Source organism: Chrysochloris asiatica, unplaced genomic scaffold (assembly GCF_000296735.1).
Source record: "Chrysochloris asiatica unplaced genomic scaffold, ChrAsi1.0 scaffold00032, whole genome shotgun sequence".
Lineage (NCBI taxonomy): Eukaryota > Metazoa > Chordata > Mammalia > Afrosoricida > Chrysochloridae > Chrysochloris > Chrysochloris asiatica.
Window position 1 is genome coordinate 17,700,453 of NW_006408550.1, and position 16,932 is coordinate 17,717,384.

A 16,932-nucleotide genomic window follows, 5' to 3' on the forward strand; every position below is an offset into this window, starting at 1 on the left:
ATTTCATGATCCCGAGATACTGCATTCTGATTTTATAACTGTCAAACCATAAGTTAAGTGCATTTGTGGGTGCCCATTGTACTAAGTATTTTCATGGAGATTTTACAGACTTTTAAGAAGTGATACGTAATGTATTCAGTGAGCTTATGAACTTGTTGCTCAGAGATGCTGATTGTATTATTTATATCCTCTGATGATACATTAAGTTGTTTCAAACTTACAGGAATTGGTTAAAGGAAAAAGCCGTATGTACAGACTTATTTTAAGAGAAACTTCCCTGTGTGAGGCAGGAATTTGTGTTTCAGCTGCTACACAGCCCCTTTCAATGAATTCCACTACTTACCAAGTCACTCCAACATTGAATATTTTTTCAAGTCTGTATTAAGAAGTAAACCAAAATTGCGTATGATTACTTAGTAACGTGTGGCATCTGCTCATATCTGATACAAATAAATGATGGGTCATACATGAAAGTACCTCATCCAGAAGAAAAGTCATGTTCTTTGCAGCATTAGCACCAAGAGATATAATGAGTATTTGGGATGTTATAAAACACTCATTCAAAATCGTTGTGCAAAACCCATGTAACAATTGGTGGCACCAAAAAAATCCAAGTATGGATTCACAATTTCTAGGTGGTAAAAACAGGCCTTAACTACTGTGGAGTGTATATTTAAATGTTCGTGGTGACATTTAAAGCAATAAATGGCTTAATTAAATGCCTAGATGATGCTGAGTGTTTGATAAATAATCATTCTTTCCAAAAGCAGTTAAATCTCTTTTAAAAGAAAATTCCACGTATTTCAATTTTTTAACGCAGATTTTTGCAATGTTTGCGCCCTTTGTCTTTAGAAACTTCAAAATGGTCATCTGGATCTCATTAATTGCTTTAGTCTTAAGACAAGTGTTTGCTTAAATAAATTTGGACCAGAAGGGATATGAAACTTTGAGTATGTAGATACTGTGTTGTAGGAGAAAAAGAATAGCCTCAAAAACATCTTACTTCCATATTTTTACAAACGTTAAATACCTAGATGTTGAAAATACACAGATGAAGGAAGGTATACGTGTGTGTGTTGGTGGAAGGGGAAAACTGACATTTTAAATAGTCACAGTAAATACTCAAACAAATGGATGCACAAAATGCTATGGGAATACTGGGAGTGGATTCCTTTGCAATAATCAGCATGATTTAACATGAGGTCTCATTTGAACGGAGTTGTAAAGACAAATGAAATAGGGAAGGATCTCAAAGCAACAGAGTAGATTCAAGACCCATGTATGTTCTGATAAGTGGAGAGTGTAGACACATGTAGTGTCTGTCAGGGACAGCAATTAGAAGTGCACAGGGATCTGTTCATGAAGAGCATTGTACACTGCTATGGAACACTAAATGGAGTAGCCTTAACATGTTAAGTGCTCTTCAGTTGACTTGGCACTACCCTGAATAGGGTTTTGAGGCTATAAATCTTCGCACCAGTAGAAACTCATTCCGAGAGGTGGGTGGTGGGTTCGAACCCTGGACCTGGTGTTTAATATGATTGTTAAATAGCACTTTTGTTAGTAAGGTTATAAAAAATTGACTTAGAATTGGAGATGGCTTCACATTTCTTTATTCTGATTGTTGTTGTCAAGTATCCTTGAGTCAGTTCCAACTCATAGGGACTCTAGGATTTCTAAAGGAGTTCTGGTAAACTAGTGGTTACGAGTCGGGCTGCTAACCTCAAGGTCAGCAGTTCGAAACTACCAGCCATTCCATGGGCGAAAGATGAGGCTTTCTGCCTCCGAAGCCTTATGCAGGGTTACTCTGAGTTGGAGCCAACTCCACAGCACACCACCATCACCAAATCTTGATGGGTGCAGAAAGCTTCATCTTTCTCCCATAGAGCAGCTGGTGGACTCACCACCAGCCTCGTGGTTAGTCCAGTGCCTATCCTGTAGAGCCACAGCACTCCTTTATTCTGATTAGAAAATCTAGATTACTGGAAGAGTTTGTAATTTCTGACTTGTTAGTTGTCATCGATCTTAATACTCATGATTGAATTCTGCTACAGACTTGACTCTTCAGGCAACAGTTGTGAAGCACCCACTTGGCCTGAAACTTGTCTCTTCCCCAAATATGAACTTTCTATTCGGTCTCTGTGGCATTTTACTTCTCTCCCTAGTTGTAGCTGGGATAAGATAGGTTTATCAAACTTCATTTCCTTTTCCTTCTGGGCATGACATTAGATTTCCCAGCTCAATTTCATTGGTGAGACCCTGTGACTAATGAAATGTGGACCAAGTGATGTATGCCATCTAAATGTCCCACATGGACAGCCACCACTGGCAGTGAAGGTTTACATGCTGCTGTGATGCTGAGCAGGTCTCAAAAGAGCTTCAGACAGACTAGGAAAATGCCTGGATTTCTACCTCCAAAAACATGGGTCACAAGAGAGGTGACCCAACAGAATGCGGAAATCATCGGACAATCTCTTTGATATCCCATGTGAGTAAAATTTTACCAACAATAATACAGAAACGGTTGCAAGCATACATTGACATAGAACTTCAGAGGTTCAAGCTGGATTCAGAAGAGGGTGTAGAACGAGGGATATCATTGCTGATGTCCAATGGATCTTGGCTGAAAGCAGAGAATACCAGAAAAATGTTTACCTGTGCTTTATTGACTATGCAAAGGCTTATTGATTGTGTGAATCATGGAAATCTATGGACAGCATTGCAAAGTATAAGTATTCCAGATACTTAATAATGCTCATGAGGAATCTGTACATGGACCAAGAGGCAATTGTTCGAACAGAATATGTGAACACTGAATAGTTTAAAATTAAGAAAGGTGTGCGACAGGGTTGTATTCTTACACCATACTTATTCAACCTCTATGCTGAGCAAACAATACCAGAAGCTGGGTTCTATGAAGAAAAACGTGGCATCAGGATTGGAGGAAAACTCACAACCTGTGATATGCAGATGATACAACTTTGCTTGCTGAAAGTGAAGACTTAAAATATTTACTGATGAAGATCAAAGAGCACAGCCTTCAGTATGGAGTACATCTCAATGTAAAGAAAAGAAAATTCCTCACCACTGGACCAATAAACATTCTTTTCAATGGAGAAAAGATTGAAGTTGTCAAGGGCTTCATTCTTCTTGGATCAACTGTCAACACTCATGGAAGCAGCAGTCAAGGAATCAAATGACATGTTACATTAGGCAAATCTGCTGCACAGACCTTTTGAAGTGTTGAAGAGCAAAGACATCAGCTTGAGGACTAAGATGCACCTAACCCAAGCCATGGTATTTTCAGTAACCTTATATGCATGTGAAAGCTGGACAGGAAGACCATAGAAGAATTGATGCATTTGAGTTATGGTGTTGGAGGAGAATATTGAAAGTGCCATGGGCTGCCAAAAGAACCAACTGATCTGTGTTGGAAGAAGTGCAGCGAGAGTGCACTTTGTTGGAGGCCAAGATGGCCAAACTACCCTGTGTACAGAGGGGACAGCATTGATACTTCATGTGAACACTCCTTCCTTCTCTGTTGGTATTTAGAGTTACTCCCTCCATGAGTATAGGTCAAGTTCATCAAACTGTAGTAATTTACCCTCGTTTCCTTTATCAAAAATTGTTTTTTTATTTAATTTTTAAAATCTTCCTCTAGTTGAGCTCTGATTATCAAGCCATTGAGGCTAGGTCATGAAGCCCCTAGTATTTTATAAGAAAGCTGAAACTTGGTGAGGCAAATTATTTTCCCAAGATTTCTGATCTACTGAAATTGTACATAATTACAGATATCTGTGACCCAACGCTGGAGTTTTAAGGGATACGTCTCTTTATTCTTTTAGTTTTAAAAGTAAATGTTAACAAAAGAACCTTTTAAACAACAATACATCCTCTCCCAACACTCAATGCTAAAAACTGAAATGGAAAATATGTGTGACGGAGAAGTTTAGAGAGAAGATTGTTCTGTTTCATCTGACCTGGAAACATGGTAGGATTCTCATAGACCTGTCAATCTGTTCTCCCAGGTGAATGCTGCCTAAATCTAAGCCCTTCAGTGCTGACATTGCTCAGCAGTGGGAGTTCTCTATGAAATGATACACACAAAAACTATGCTGTCTGCACACTGTCAGAATCCACATGTTGATCTGCATTTTTGCCTCCCACTCCCATCACTGTACTGTAATGATTTGTGTGTTACTGACAGGTTTCAAATGAGCTTTTAGACGAAGGCCAACTAGAAAGAAGCAGAGATGGTCTACTTGAGAATATTTAGTTACTAAAAACCATATGAATAGCAGTTAAACACTGTCAGCACCAGAATATTCAATATTGAAATATGACGAAGAGTACCAAAATATTGTCAGATATAGTGCCGGAAGATGAGCCTCTCAGGTGGGACGACACTCAAAATATGACTAGGGAAGATTTGTCTCTACAAAGTAGAATTGACCGAAATGACACAAATGGAGTAAAGTTTTTGGGATCTTCATTTGCTGATGGGGCACAATTCAACATGAGGAGAAAGAGCTGCAAACATCCATTAGTAAGTAGAACATGGAAGGTACAAAGTATGAATCTAGGAAAATTGGGAGTTGTCAAAAATGAAATGAAACATATAAACATCGATATCCTAGACATTAATGAACTGAAATGGAATGGTATTGGTCATTTACTATCCCGGGAATGAGAAATTGAAGAGGAATGGACTCACAAAGAGCATTTCAAGATCTATTCCTCCAATGAGCAGGATTGGCACAATGGCAGCGGCAGTGGACTCAAGTGTAGCAATGATTGTAAGATTGGCGCAGGCTCAGTCAGTTTCGTTCTGTTGTGCATAAGAGTTGCTATGAGTCAGTACCCAGTAGATGGCGCCGAACAACAATAACCCCTCACTGAACCAACTTATTCTGTTATTGGCTGTTCTGGCTCTTTCAGATTCGAACACATGCTTCCACTTAGCCTTCCATTCAAATTATTGTTGTTAAGTGCTGTCGAGGCGGTTCCGACCTATAGCGACCCTGTATAGGGTTTCCAAGGAGGGACTGGTGAGCTTGAACCACCAACCTTGCAGTTCAAATGGCTTTGCAGTCTAGCGCATTAATCCACAGCGCCACACCAGGACTCCATTTGAATAGGTCTAATTTATTTAACTCAGTGAGAAGTGTCCCATTCACCTCCGTTTAAATACTCCTCTCCCATCCCACTCTTGTTATCGGCTTTCCCCCATACCAGCCTCTGCCAGTCACTTTCACCTCACAAAGGAAAAGGAAGGCGCTCACATTGTGTACTCCTTTTTGTTGGTGGTGTTTGTTCCTTGAGGTCCATTATTTAATGACTCTCTGTTCTGTGTCTGATGCCACGCCTAACCATCAGCTCAGTTAGGATTGAGTTCAACTTCAGGATCCAAAACATCATAGGCATGAAGTCATTAGCCCTTTGCCCAGCAAATGTCCCCAGAATGCCTACGTGCTTTGTGTACATCTTCCCATCTAGGATGTCAACAGCACTTCAATGCACGCATCCGTATCTTCATTTCACAAATGAAGGTTTATGATTTAAAGGAATTAAATTGAGATTTAAAGGAATGAAATCACTTGGTTCAGAACAAGCTCATAAGAGGCAATGCCATGATCCATATTGAGAATGGACTGATTCTAAAAGATGATGTCTAAGGACCTAATGCGCCAACCTGCAAGGTCCATGGTTCAAGTTCACCAGCTGCTCATCAGAAACCCTATACAGGGACGCTATGGGTCAGAACAACAACAATATGGGCCTTCTTTGTCTACTTGGTGATAATCCCTGCTCTCTTCTTTTCACCTTCTTACTCTAATTCGGTTCTGTAGATGGCATTATATCTGCTATCTTCTCTTCCACTTCTTTTGTTGTTAAGTCCCTCAAGTCGATTTCGAGCCACAGCAACCCTGTATAGGGTTTCCAACGAGCAAGCAAGTGGTGAGCTTGAATCGCTGACCTTGCAGTTCAAAGGACTTTGCAGTCTGGCGCATTAGCCCACAGCGCCACACCAGGACTCCTTCATTTCTTTGGGCTCAGCCATTAAGATAGGGAGTATGGATTCTTCAAGCTACCCGCATTATTTCTAGAAAGCAAATTTTCTATCATACTGGTTTCTGTTATTTGAAGTCTAATTATAGCAACTTCTTAAAATGATCAATGCTGTTGTCTTTCCATTCTCCAAGCCCAATAGTAACTTGATTCTAGTCTCTGGTTTACTCTTTCTTTTGTTCTCTGTACTCAACAATTTAACCATGCATAAACCTATCCTTAAAGTCTCTTTTTCAGCCTTATTGACAATAGAGCCCCAAGTCCTTTTATAGAAGTTAAAATAGTTTCGTTTGATTTTTAAATAAGAAACAGTAATAGTATTGGTATATTCTAGATGCCCATGTCCCTGAGTCTGTAATAGCTAGGCACCCCTAGGGGGCGCACCTCCTCACAAAATTTAAGTGACTTGGCAGCAGCGGGCCTACCGGATGGGCTCATTCTAGGAGTGTGGCCTCACTGAAGTTCTGAACCACTAGGAGTTGGGGTTAGAAACAAAAACCTGTTTGACTACACATCTTTGAAGAATTCCTGCTCTGAAACAGAAACTGCCGTGGAAATTCAGAGTTCACAAAGTAGGGGCTAGGAGAAGGACCAGTATGCTCTGTTTAGACAGATGACCTTACTCAGAGTTTCTTGAGCTGATTTAGAAAAGTGGATGGAGTTTGCAGAATTGCACTAGTCCGATCCTTGTAGAAGTCTGTATAGAACTAGACTGAATTCTGGACAAAGCCTTTTGGTACCCCTTTCTGCTGGGCAAAAACTATCCAAAGTCTGCAACAATTAGTTCATTTTAGGAGTGAAAAAGATGTTGTCGAGTCAATTTCGACTCACAGTTAACCTATAGGAGTAGAACCATCCCAGAGGAGTCCTAGTGGTGTAGTGGGTACACGTTGAGCTGCTAAGTGCAAGGCCAGCAGTACGAACCTACCTGCCACTCTGCGGAAGAAATTTAGGCTTTCTGCTTGAGTCAAGATTTACATACTTGGAAAACCTATGCAGGACGCTATGAGTTGAAACTGACTCTGTGGCACACCACCACCAAATCTTTACTGGAGCAGATTGCCACATCTTTCTGCCCGGGAGTTCCTGTGTAGGTTCCAACCAACCACCATTTTGGTTAGCGTCATGCCACCAGGATTCCATCATTTTTAAAGAGTGAGGAGTTATTTAATTAGCCTTTCAAAACCCAATCACTACTTCAGGAACATTGTTGTTGTTGTCAGGTGCCATCGAGTCGGAACCGACTCATAGAGACCCCATGCACAGCAGAACGAAACAATGTCCGATCCTGGGCCAACCTCACTACCGCTGCCACACTTAAGTCCATCAATGATGCCACCTGGCTGATCCATCTCGTTGGGGGTCTTCCTCTTTTTCTCTGACCCTCCACCCTATCCAGCATGACATCCTTCTCCAACAATTGTTTCCTCCGGACAATATGTCCAAAGTAGGAGAGACGAAGCTTAGCCATCCTGGCCTCCAAGGAGCACTCTGGCTGCACTTCTTCCAAAACAGATCTATTGGTTCTTTTGGCAGTCCATGGCACTTTCAGTATTCTCCTCCAACACCACAACTCAAAGGCATCAATTCTTCTATGATCCTCCTTATTCACTGTCCAGCTTTCGCATCCATATGAGGCTATTGAAAACATAGTGGTAGTAAATTTCCATGTGATGCTTCTGGTGTGGCTCGCTAGGAACAGCATTGGACTGCGAACTACAAGGTTGGCAGTTCAAACCCACTAACTGCTCCTTGGAAATCTTATATAAGGTCCCTATAAGTCAGAACCGACTCAACAGCACTTAGCAACAACAACCTCTACGCTATGCCTTAAAATAAATCTATAGATAGGGCTGTAGTTAGACGCACCCTATCGATTCCGACCCAAAACGTATGACAGAGCTGAACTGCCCCATGGTGGTGATTATGATTATGTGCTGTGGAGTGGGTTCCGACGTATGGCGACCCTATATAGGGCTTCCGAGGTTGTAAATCTTTACGGGAGCAGAAAGCCTCATCTTTCTCCCACAGAGCAGCTGGTAGTTTCGAACTGCTGAGCGCGAGATTAGCAGCCCGACTTGTAACCATTACGCTATCAGAGTTCCTTGAACTGCCCTATGTTGTTGTTGTTATGTGCCATGGAGTCGGTTCCGACTCACAGCGACCCTGTACAGGGTTTCCGAGGCTATAAATCTTTACGGGAGCAGAAAGCCTCATCTTTCTCCCACAGAACAGCTGGTAGTTTCAAACTGCCAACCTTGAGGTTAGCAGCCAGATTGGTAACCACTATGTTACCAGAGCCAGAACTGCCCCATGTTGTTGTTAAGTGCCGTGGAGTCGATCCTGACCCATAGCTGCCACATTGGAGCTCCTAAATTGTAGTCTTTACAATGCAGATCTTCAGGTCTTTGCCTGGAGGAAGGGCTGGAAGTGCCATTTGGTTGGTATCTGAGTGCTTAGCCTTACAATAACAATAATGATGACGATGATGATGAACAAGAGGACAGAAGTTCGTACCAAAGCAGAGACTGCACTGAATTCATCCCCCTGCTTACAAGAGGCTTTCATATTCTGAGGGCCAAACAGTACTTTTGTGTTAAGTGCCATCGATGAGTAGCTGGTGGGTTTGAACTGCTGACCTTGTGATCGGCAGTTCAGTGCTGATCCTACAGGGCCACTCCAGGAGTCCAGGTAACACTAGTGTTCCTCTTAGCCCCGGAAGAGTAACAACACTTTCCTTAGGAGAAGTGCTTTCCAGTTCGCTCTTGGAGTCCACTTCAGTGTCACCCTCCACATATGCCATCAATTGACCAAAGGCTATTTGTGTTTCTAACGCTGTATTGTTGTTACGTGCAGTGGAATCAGTTCTGACTCCTAGTGACCCTGTAGAAGGTTCCCGAGGAGCAGCTGGCGAACTCGAACCTCCGATTTTATGGTTCAAATCGACCTTGCAGTCCAACACTAATCCTCAGCTCCACACCAGGAATGTATTGTTGTAAGTTCCGACTTACAATGAACGTGTATAGAGTTTCCAAAAAGCCGCTGATGAGTTTGAACCACCGACCTTGCGGCTCAAACCAATGTTGCAGTCCAGCGCTTTACCAGAGGGGAAAAAAAAGTAGCTCGGGAGATCAAAGAGCAACCATGTATTTAAAAGTCAGTAGCTCTGTGTAGGCAGCCACATTGCAGGGGAAATAGACTGCTGTTTCCAATTTGCGGAAACCCACCATTCAGGACCCAAAGCAGATTGCGCTCTTGATGCCCCCGAGGGTCCAGGAGCCCTGAGCCTAAGCTCCGCCCCGCGGGCCGGGCCAGAGCGGCTGCGCTGCGAAGCCAGGTCTCCTGTTCCCTGTGAGGGCTGTGTGTGTGTGTATGTGTCCGTCTGTATGTGTGCGCATCATGAAATGGACTCAGACCACTGGGTGTTTCCTTCCGTGTGGTTTTGATTTGCGATCCATTAGAGGATCATGGAAACTTTTGTCTGGCTTGAAAGAATGAAAACTGAGTAAGTACATAGAACTTTGAACTTGAAGTGGAATAAAACAAATATAAACAGAATGCTAACGGTAATCAAACCCATTCAGACCGAGGGCCGTACCCTTTTTAATGTTAAAAGCCGTGAATCCTTACAGGCAAGTAGCAATTTATAGCGGAATGACAAGAAGCAGAAAACTTAAAGGGCCAGAACAGCAGAGCTTGAAAATCCAGAGGAAAAGAGAGGAACTGCTGAGGCCACCTGGCCCGCCTCCAGGCACTTGGGCTTTAACCGATTGCGTCCTTCACGCGGTTTTCAGACTTCAGACTTACTTTGTTTGGTGCTGGGTTTTTTTTCCCTCTAAGACTGCAGCTGCGAGCAGGACTCCTTCGCTCGCTCTGAGTTTTAGGTGTTGTGGAGAGAAGGCATTACCGGAAGCCACAGTTTGGCAGCCGACTGCACACTAGGGGTTTAGTTGCAACTATTCTTATTTTGATGTCTTTTTTTATATCTCCTCATTCACTGTCATACATGGATCGGCTCTTGTTAACCACCTCAGACTCTGGGGACCTATGATTCTTTGGCCTGAACTTTTGGAAAGTTCTTCAGTGGGAATGGAGCAAACTTGATTGAAGTTGTGGAAGAAGACAGACTTGTATTTTTTCATGCTGGCAGACAAGAGCGGCTATGATTTTTCCTGCAACGTGGACAGGGTCCAAGTGAAGCTGAATTGGTCATGGTCTGTCGCCTAGGGTACCTTTGTCGCCGGCGATTTTGCCCCCGGCCCTTCTTGGTGGGCTTGGTGGTAGCGATCTGCCTCTTCTACCAGACCCTGACGCTCAGAGGGACAAGGAAGCTCACAGCTGCCCCAAACACACCCACGGAAACCCAGGCAAGCAGATGCAAGAAAGGATTCTCCCCAGACAAACAGTGCTTCCTACCCTCTGGTAATGCCCAGACAATCAGGAAGGTAAGGATCTCATAAGCTTCACCCAGATAATTTCTGCAAAGACAGCAGTTGGCCTCTCTGTGTCCTTTCCATAAAACTAAAATTAACCTTCATGAGGTCTGAAAGGGATCCAGGGTATAAACAGCCCAGAGTGAAGGATGACAGCAGGACACATGTTAGGTTGGCCTCTTCTATTTGCTTCCAGAAAGTCCAGGCCATTATTTGATTTCTGTTAGAATTTCACTTCCTCTTGGCTGAATGAATTCAGAAGTGGCGAGGGTGATGTGAATTCTTTCTAAAATGTTAGGAACCTAAGAGAACTGAAGATTTGTAGTTCTGGACCATAAACCAAATATTGATAAAACTTCATAAGCATCTAGTGTCGTCTTCCTCAAAGTAGTCAGCATCAGTGCCTACATGAGTCTAGTCTCAAAGATATACCAACATTCTATTTATGAATTAAATCAGTTTTTAATTGGTGAACACATTTCTAATATATTATACTTATTTCTAAATAATTTAAAGATAATAATCTAATAGGTTTCTCCAAACAATTTTCATACTGCATTTGATTATACAGTTGGAAACTATAGATCATTCTAAACTTCTAGTTAAGTAAAGCTGTAGTTAACGACTAATCTTACTTACTTATCAAGGGTTTTAAAAAAGCATACAGAATTTCTGTTTTAATAAACCACCATGTTTATGCTTAGCAGAAGGAGATCTGGTAGCATGGTGGTCATGAGTCAGGCTGCTGACCTCAAGGTCAGGTGTTTGAAACTACCAGCTGTCCCATGGGAGAAAGATCTGCTCCCACAAACAGTTAGTTACAGCCTCAAAAACCCTATACAAGGTCACTATCGGGACCGACTCTGCAGCACATAATCTCCACCAATAACCTATATAACAATCCAGTTTAAAGGAAAAAGAAAACAAAAATATTGGGGGTAAAGTCAATTCCATGCTATAGCAAATAATTTTAATGTTGTTGTTGTTGTTAAGTGTCGTAGAGTCGGTTCAGACCCATAGCGACCCTGTTCAGGGTTTCTGAGGCTGCAAATCTTTATGGGAGCAGAACGCCTCATCTTTCTCCCATGGAGCAGCTGGTAATTTCTAACTGCTGGCCTTAAGGTTCACAGCCCGATTCTAATTTAATTAGCGTACGTAGACAGTTGAGTTTGGTAAACCTGATGGTACTGATTATTGTTTGGAGCAGAATTTCCTTTTAAATACTACCACTACCACTCCTGCTGAATTATGGTGTTGGCAAAGAATACCATGGACTGCCAGAAGAACAAACAAATCTGACTTGGAGGGCATACAGCCAGAATACTTCTTAGAAGGGAGGATGGGAAGACTTTGTCTTATACACTTTGGACATATTATCAGGAGGGATCAGTTCTTAGAGAAGGACATCATGCTTGGTAAAGTAGAGTCAACAGAAAACAAGGATATCCTTAACTAGATAGACAGACACAGTGGTTGCAACCATGGGCTCAAGCACAGCAGTGATGGGGTGAGGATGGCAGAGGTCCAGGCGGTGTCCTGTTCTGTTCTACGTACTGTCTCTAGGAGTTGGAACTAACAACAACAACAATACTGCTACCATCACTACTGGTACATCCACCATCATCTTATTTTAAATACTTCAAAATTTTTTATATCAGACTCATAATTCTATGAAATAGGTAACGTAGGTATTATTGTTACTATTTCATAGCAACCATGGGCAATAACGATAGATGACAGATATTCATAAGATGTTAAGGCAGGTCATATGGGTAAGTTATGACATGGTTCAACCAAAATCAATGAATTGCCATCAAGTTAACTCCAATGCATAGCAACCCTATAGAACAGAGTAGAACTGCCCGGTATGATTTTTAAGACTGTCAGTCTCTATGGAAGCAGACTGCCACGTGTTTCTCCTCTGGTGCAGCTGGTGGACTTGAACTGCCCACCTTTTGTTAACAGTGAGCACTATAACCACTGTGCCACAAGTAGCCCTAATGGTTCATCCAGGGGAATAGAAACCAGTCACTTGGTTCCTGACATTGATTGTACTGTGGGCTCGGAACTGTTGTTGTTAAGTGCCTTCGAGTCAGTTCCGACTTCTACCAAACTGTGTAGGGTTTCCGTGGAGCAGCTGTTGAGTTGAACTGCTGACCTTGTGGTTTGCAGTCCAGTGCTGAGCATACAGCGCCACCCCAGAAGTAGATTCAAAATAATAACTCATGAAACTATAAGTATGTACTGAAATACAAACCAATATTAGTTGAAAACAAAGAAAATTTGTAAACTTAAGAATGGCTTTTTGTTATTAATAATTCCAAAGATTTCTTGATCACAAACTATCTACTGACAGAGAATATAGGTATTTTAACTAGAAACACTTCTGGATGAAACATCAACTGGAAGTGTGAATCAATGTTTAGATGCTATAAAGTGTCGCACTGTAGGAATAGCACTTGATCACAAAATTGGTTTGAACTGCAAGGTCGGCAGTTCCTCAGAAACCCTACACAGGGTTGCTATGAGTTGCTATGAACAGACTCAAAGGCACTTAACAACACCAACATAAAGTAATTGACGGAGTGTTTTTTGTTCATTTATATAAGCATTGACTTGTATTTACCTTTTTTCTGGTTTTGGAATGTATCACATTTAAGATCGATGTAAATTGTGACTGTTGAAGTCACTTCTTATTTTCTTCCACTATTGATAAATGTTCCTTTAAAATAGTTGACACGATACTGCTCTTTTTTTAATGTCTCCGATTTTTGTTAAAAACAGTTTTTTCCCTGTAAAAGAAAACCAAGTATAAGCAAGAAAAAGTTTTATTTATTAATCTACAGCCTTAGTTGAGAGTGTGGTGGCTCCTCCATACCACAGTCACTGAACTGCAAGCTCAAGGTCCATGGTTCAAGACAATCAGCCGCTACAAGGGAGAAAGATGAGGCTTTCAGCTCCTGTGAAGATTTAAAGCCTCAGAAACCCTATACAGTGTCACAATGAGTCAGAACCTACTCAAAGGCGCTTAACAACAACAAAAAAGTCATTGTAACCCCCATACTTGACTCTTGTTTTGCTTGTGAATGTAGGCATATGTTAACTGTTATTGTAGGCTGTCACAGAAAAATCCAAAAGAGCAACTTTAGTTCTCCCTCTCCTTATAAACCATATGAAAATTATTGGCTGCTTGTCTAGAACAATCAATTAAAAATTTTCATCATGAGAAAATGCCAAACACATGATATTTTTCCCCTAAACTGTTCAGTCTTAAAATATTTTAATCATAAACAAAATTCTAACTTCACAAGGCTATGTCAGAAGTCCAGTGAGTATGAAAACTGAATTTCCAAACATTGGTCATATAACTCCATTTTAAGTTTAGCTTGTGCCAGCCTTTGGCTTAAAGGCAATTTTTATTTGAGATAGGAAAGAAGCTAGAAAGAAGATATCATGGAGAAGTTAGTTAAAATCAGATATGAATTAATTCATTCTATAATATAGTTTCCCCAGAGAAGAATCAAACAGTAATCCAGTTTTAAGTTATTAAATATTCCTCCTGACAGCTAAAATGAAAAATAAATGTCCTTAGGATAAATAAATATATTGTTGTTGTTAACTGCCGTCGAGTCGATTCTGACATACAGCAACCCTGTACAGGGTTTCAGAAGAGCAGCTGCTGAGTTTGAACTGCCGATGTTGCAGTTCAAATGGCTTTGCACATTAACCCACAGCGCCATGTTGTTGTTATGTACCGTGGAGTCGCTTCTGACTCATAGTACAGGGTTTCTGAGGCTGTAAATCTTTATGGGAGCAGAAAGCCTCATCTTTCTCCCGCAGAACAGCTGGTAGTTTCCACCTGCAACCACTCTGTAGCTCATTAATTTAAAATGAGATGTTATATGTTTTTTTGCAAGATAGAGAATATTACTTTTAAGCATTTTAAAGATATAGCTTGGTTTCTATCTACAAGTTTTGGGTTTTACTATTGCTTTTATTGATAAACTAAAATGTCCATGTCACTGGATGATGACGGTTCTGTGCCACTGAGGTGGTTCTGACTTCTAGGGACTCTGTATAGGGCGTCTGAGGCTGTGTAAGTCTTTATGGGAGCAGAAAGCATCCTCTTTTTCCCATTGTGTGACTGGTAGATTTGAACTGGTAACCTTAGGGTTCACAGCCCAGCTTGTAACTAGAGCTCCTATTCACGTAACTAGAGCTTTTCTTTTAGTTAAATCCACTCTGCTTTATCTTAAATACATTTTGAAGTTAACTTAAAGCAACTTTGGATATATAAAATGTCTATGAAATCCAGACCTTTTTTCAAAATACTATATGTATGCATAATACAGTTTTCTGGAGGAAATCATGATTTCCTTCAGTTATCCAGATCTAGAGTCATTCTGAGTACCACTCAAAGTGGTTAGGAGCAAGTGGATTTAAACTTTAAACATGCAGTTTAAGTGTAAATTAGGCCTAGGATGTGTCAGTTGGACCTGGATTTGTAAATCTAAAACAGAAGAAAAAAAATCTTAATTAAAGATTCTAAATGGGGACATTAAAACATGATGTATGTCAAAGTACCTGCCAGGATAAACATCCAGAAGCACTGCATTCTTTCATTGTATTTTTTGAATCATAGTTTTCATACAGTCATGAATAAACAATAAATATCTTCCAGTCTTTTTTGTTAGACTCCTGGTGAGGCACTGTAGGATCAGCACTAGACTGTGAACTATAAGGTTGGCAGTTCAAACCTACCAGCTGCTCCTCGGAAACCCTATTCAAAGTCTCTAAGAGTCAGAACCAACTCGATGGCACTTAACAATAACAGTCTTTTTTATTACAGTTATTGCTAAGAGAACACTTTTTGTTTTGTATCAGTCCAGTATTAGGTTCTGTAGCAGCAAATATTTGAAGCTGGTAACTGTACTCTTTAAACCTTTAAGATTGGGATCTGCTTCAATGTCAGTTCAGATTGAGATCATGGTATAGTATTTTCCATTGAGTTAGGAAGTTGTTGTTAAATGCTGTTGAGTTGGTTCCAACTTACAGTGACCCTGCATACAACAGAGTGGAACACTGCCCGTTCCTGGGCCATCTTCACAGTCACGCTATGTTTGAGCCCCTTGTCGTACCCACTGCGTCAATGCATCTCCTTGAGGGTCTTCTTTTTTGATGACCCTCTACCAATCTTGATGTTTTTTTCTAGGGAATGTTGCCTGATGAGAGAACATGTCCAAAGTACATATTCTCAAGTCACATTCTGTCTGTACTTCTTCCAATATTTGTTTTTCTGGTTGTCCATGGCATTTTCAGTATTCTTCACCAACACCATAATTCAAAAGCATCAGTTCTTCTTTGGTCTTCCTTACTCATTGTCCAGTTTTCACATGCATGTGAGGTAATTAAAAATGCCATGGCTTGGAAAGAAGTAAGCTCCTTCTTTCTGGCAAAATTCTCCTTTTTTCCATTTCCAAACTTTCCAAAGGCCTTTGCTAAGCAGATGGATTTTTGTCATTTCTTCTGGATTTCTCCCAACATTAGTTCTTTGAATTTGGCTGATAATTTCCCATATCTTAAAATTATTTTAATTTAATATGTAAACTTGTTATATTTTATTCATTGTAGGTTACTTAGTAGATTTATTTATTTTCATGGAATCTAGCACTTGAATATTACATAACACAGGAAGCACATTAAATTATAAACAGAATGGAAGAAAATTTCCTTAGTCTATGTTCTTTCATGGAAACAGTGCTATTTGCGGAATAAATAATAGATCCCCACAGCCATGTGTTTCTGATTATCTCCTGATGATGTTCCACAGTGAGAACTACTATTTCTCTGACTGAGGCTTGTGGTTTCTTTTTCCATCTCTTTTTGCTGCTCTAGGATCCAACCAAAGCCCAACAGGAATAAATGAATGTGTTTGTGAAAACTTGGTGTTCATTAATTTTATCTGTGTTTCTAATAATGTATTTAAGATTTGAAAGCAATTATGAAAAATAATTTGTTTATCCAAGGTTTTGTAGAAACAGAGCCTAAGACACTTGTATACTAAGACGTCAATGGTGGGGCCATCCTAGGGATCTAAGATGTCTAATTCTGTGAGAGGTCAGATAAAATAAGAATTTAAAAGTATCAATTGGTTTGCCAATTAGAGGTTAACAGGGATCTTTTTGAGAGCTCTTCAGTGGAGTGGTGATATGGAAGTCAGATGGTTGAGAAATACATAGAATTTGAAGATGTGATCAAGAAATAAGTGAAGTAGTTAAAAGGCGTAACATGTTGTTTAAATTATTATATATCCCTGAGTGTTTCTGTGTAAATCCCCCCCCCCCAAAAAACAACAACAACAACAATATAACAAAAAAACAGAGGGACTGGAGGCACATACTGTTGAATGATGACGCACGGAGGAAATTGT

At 40.7% G+C, this 16,932-nt stretch overlaps 1 protein-coding gene across 1 annotated transcript in view; it reads left to right on the forward strand.

The window, feature by feature from the left end:
• Positions 1-10,280: 10,280 nt before the first annotated feature.
• The window catches only part of CPED1 (cadherin-like and PC-esterase domain containing 1), a 429,690-nt gene continuing 423,038 nt past the window's right edge, over positions 10,281-16,932 (forward strand). The window contains exon 1 of the mRNA XM_006859362.1: positions 10,281-10,514. Coding sequence (XP_006859424.1) covers positions 10,281-10,514 — 234 coding nt within the window. The remainder of the gene's footprint in view (positions 10,515-16,932) is intronic.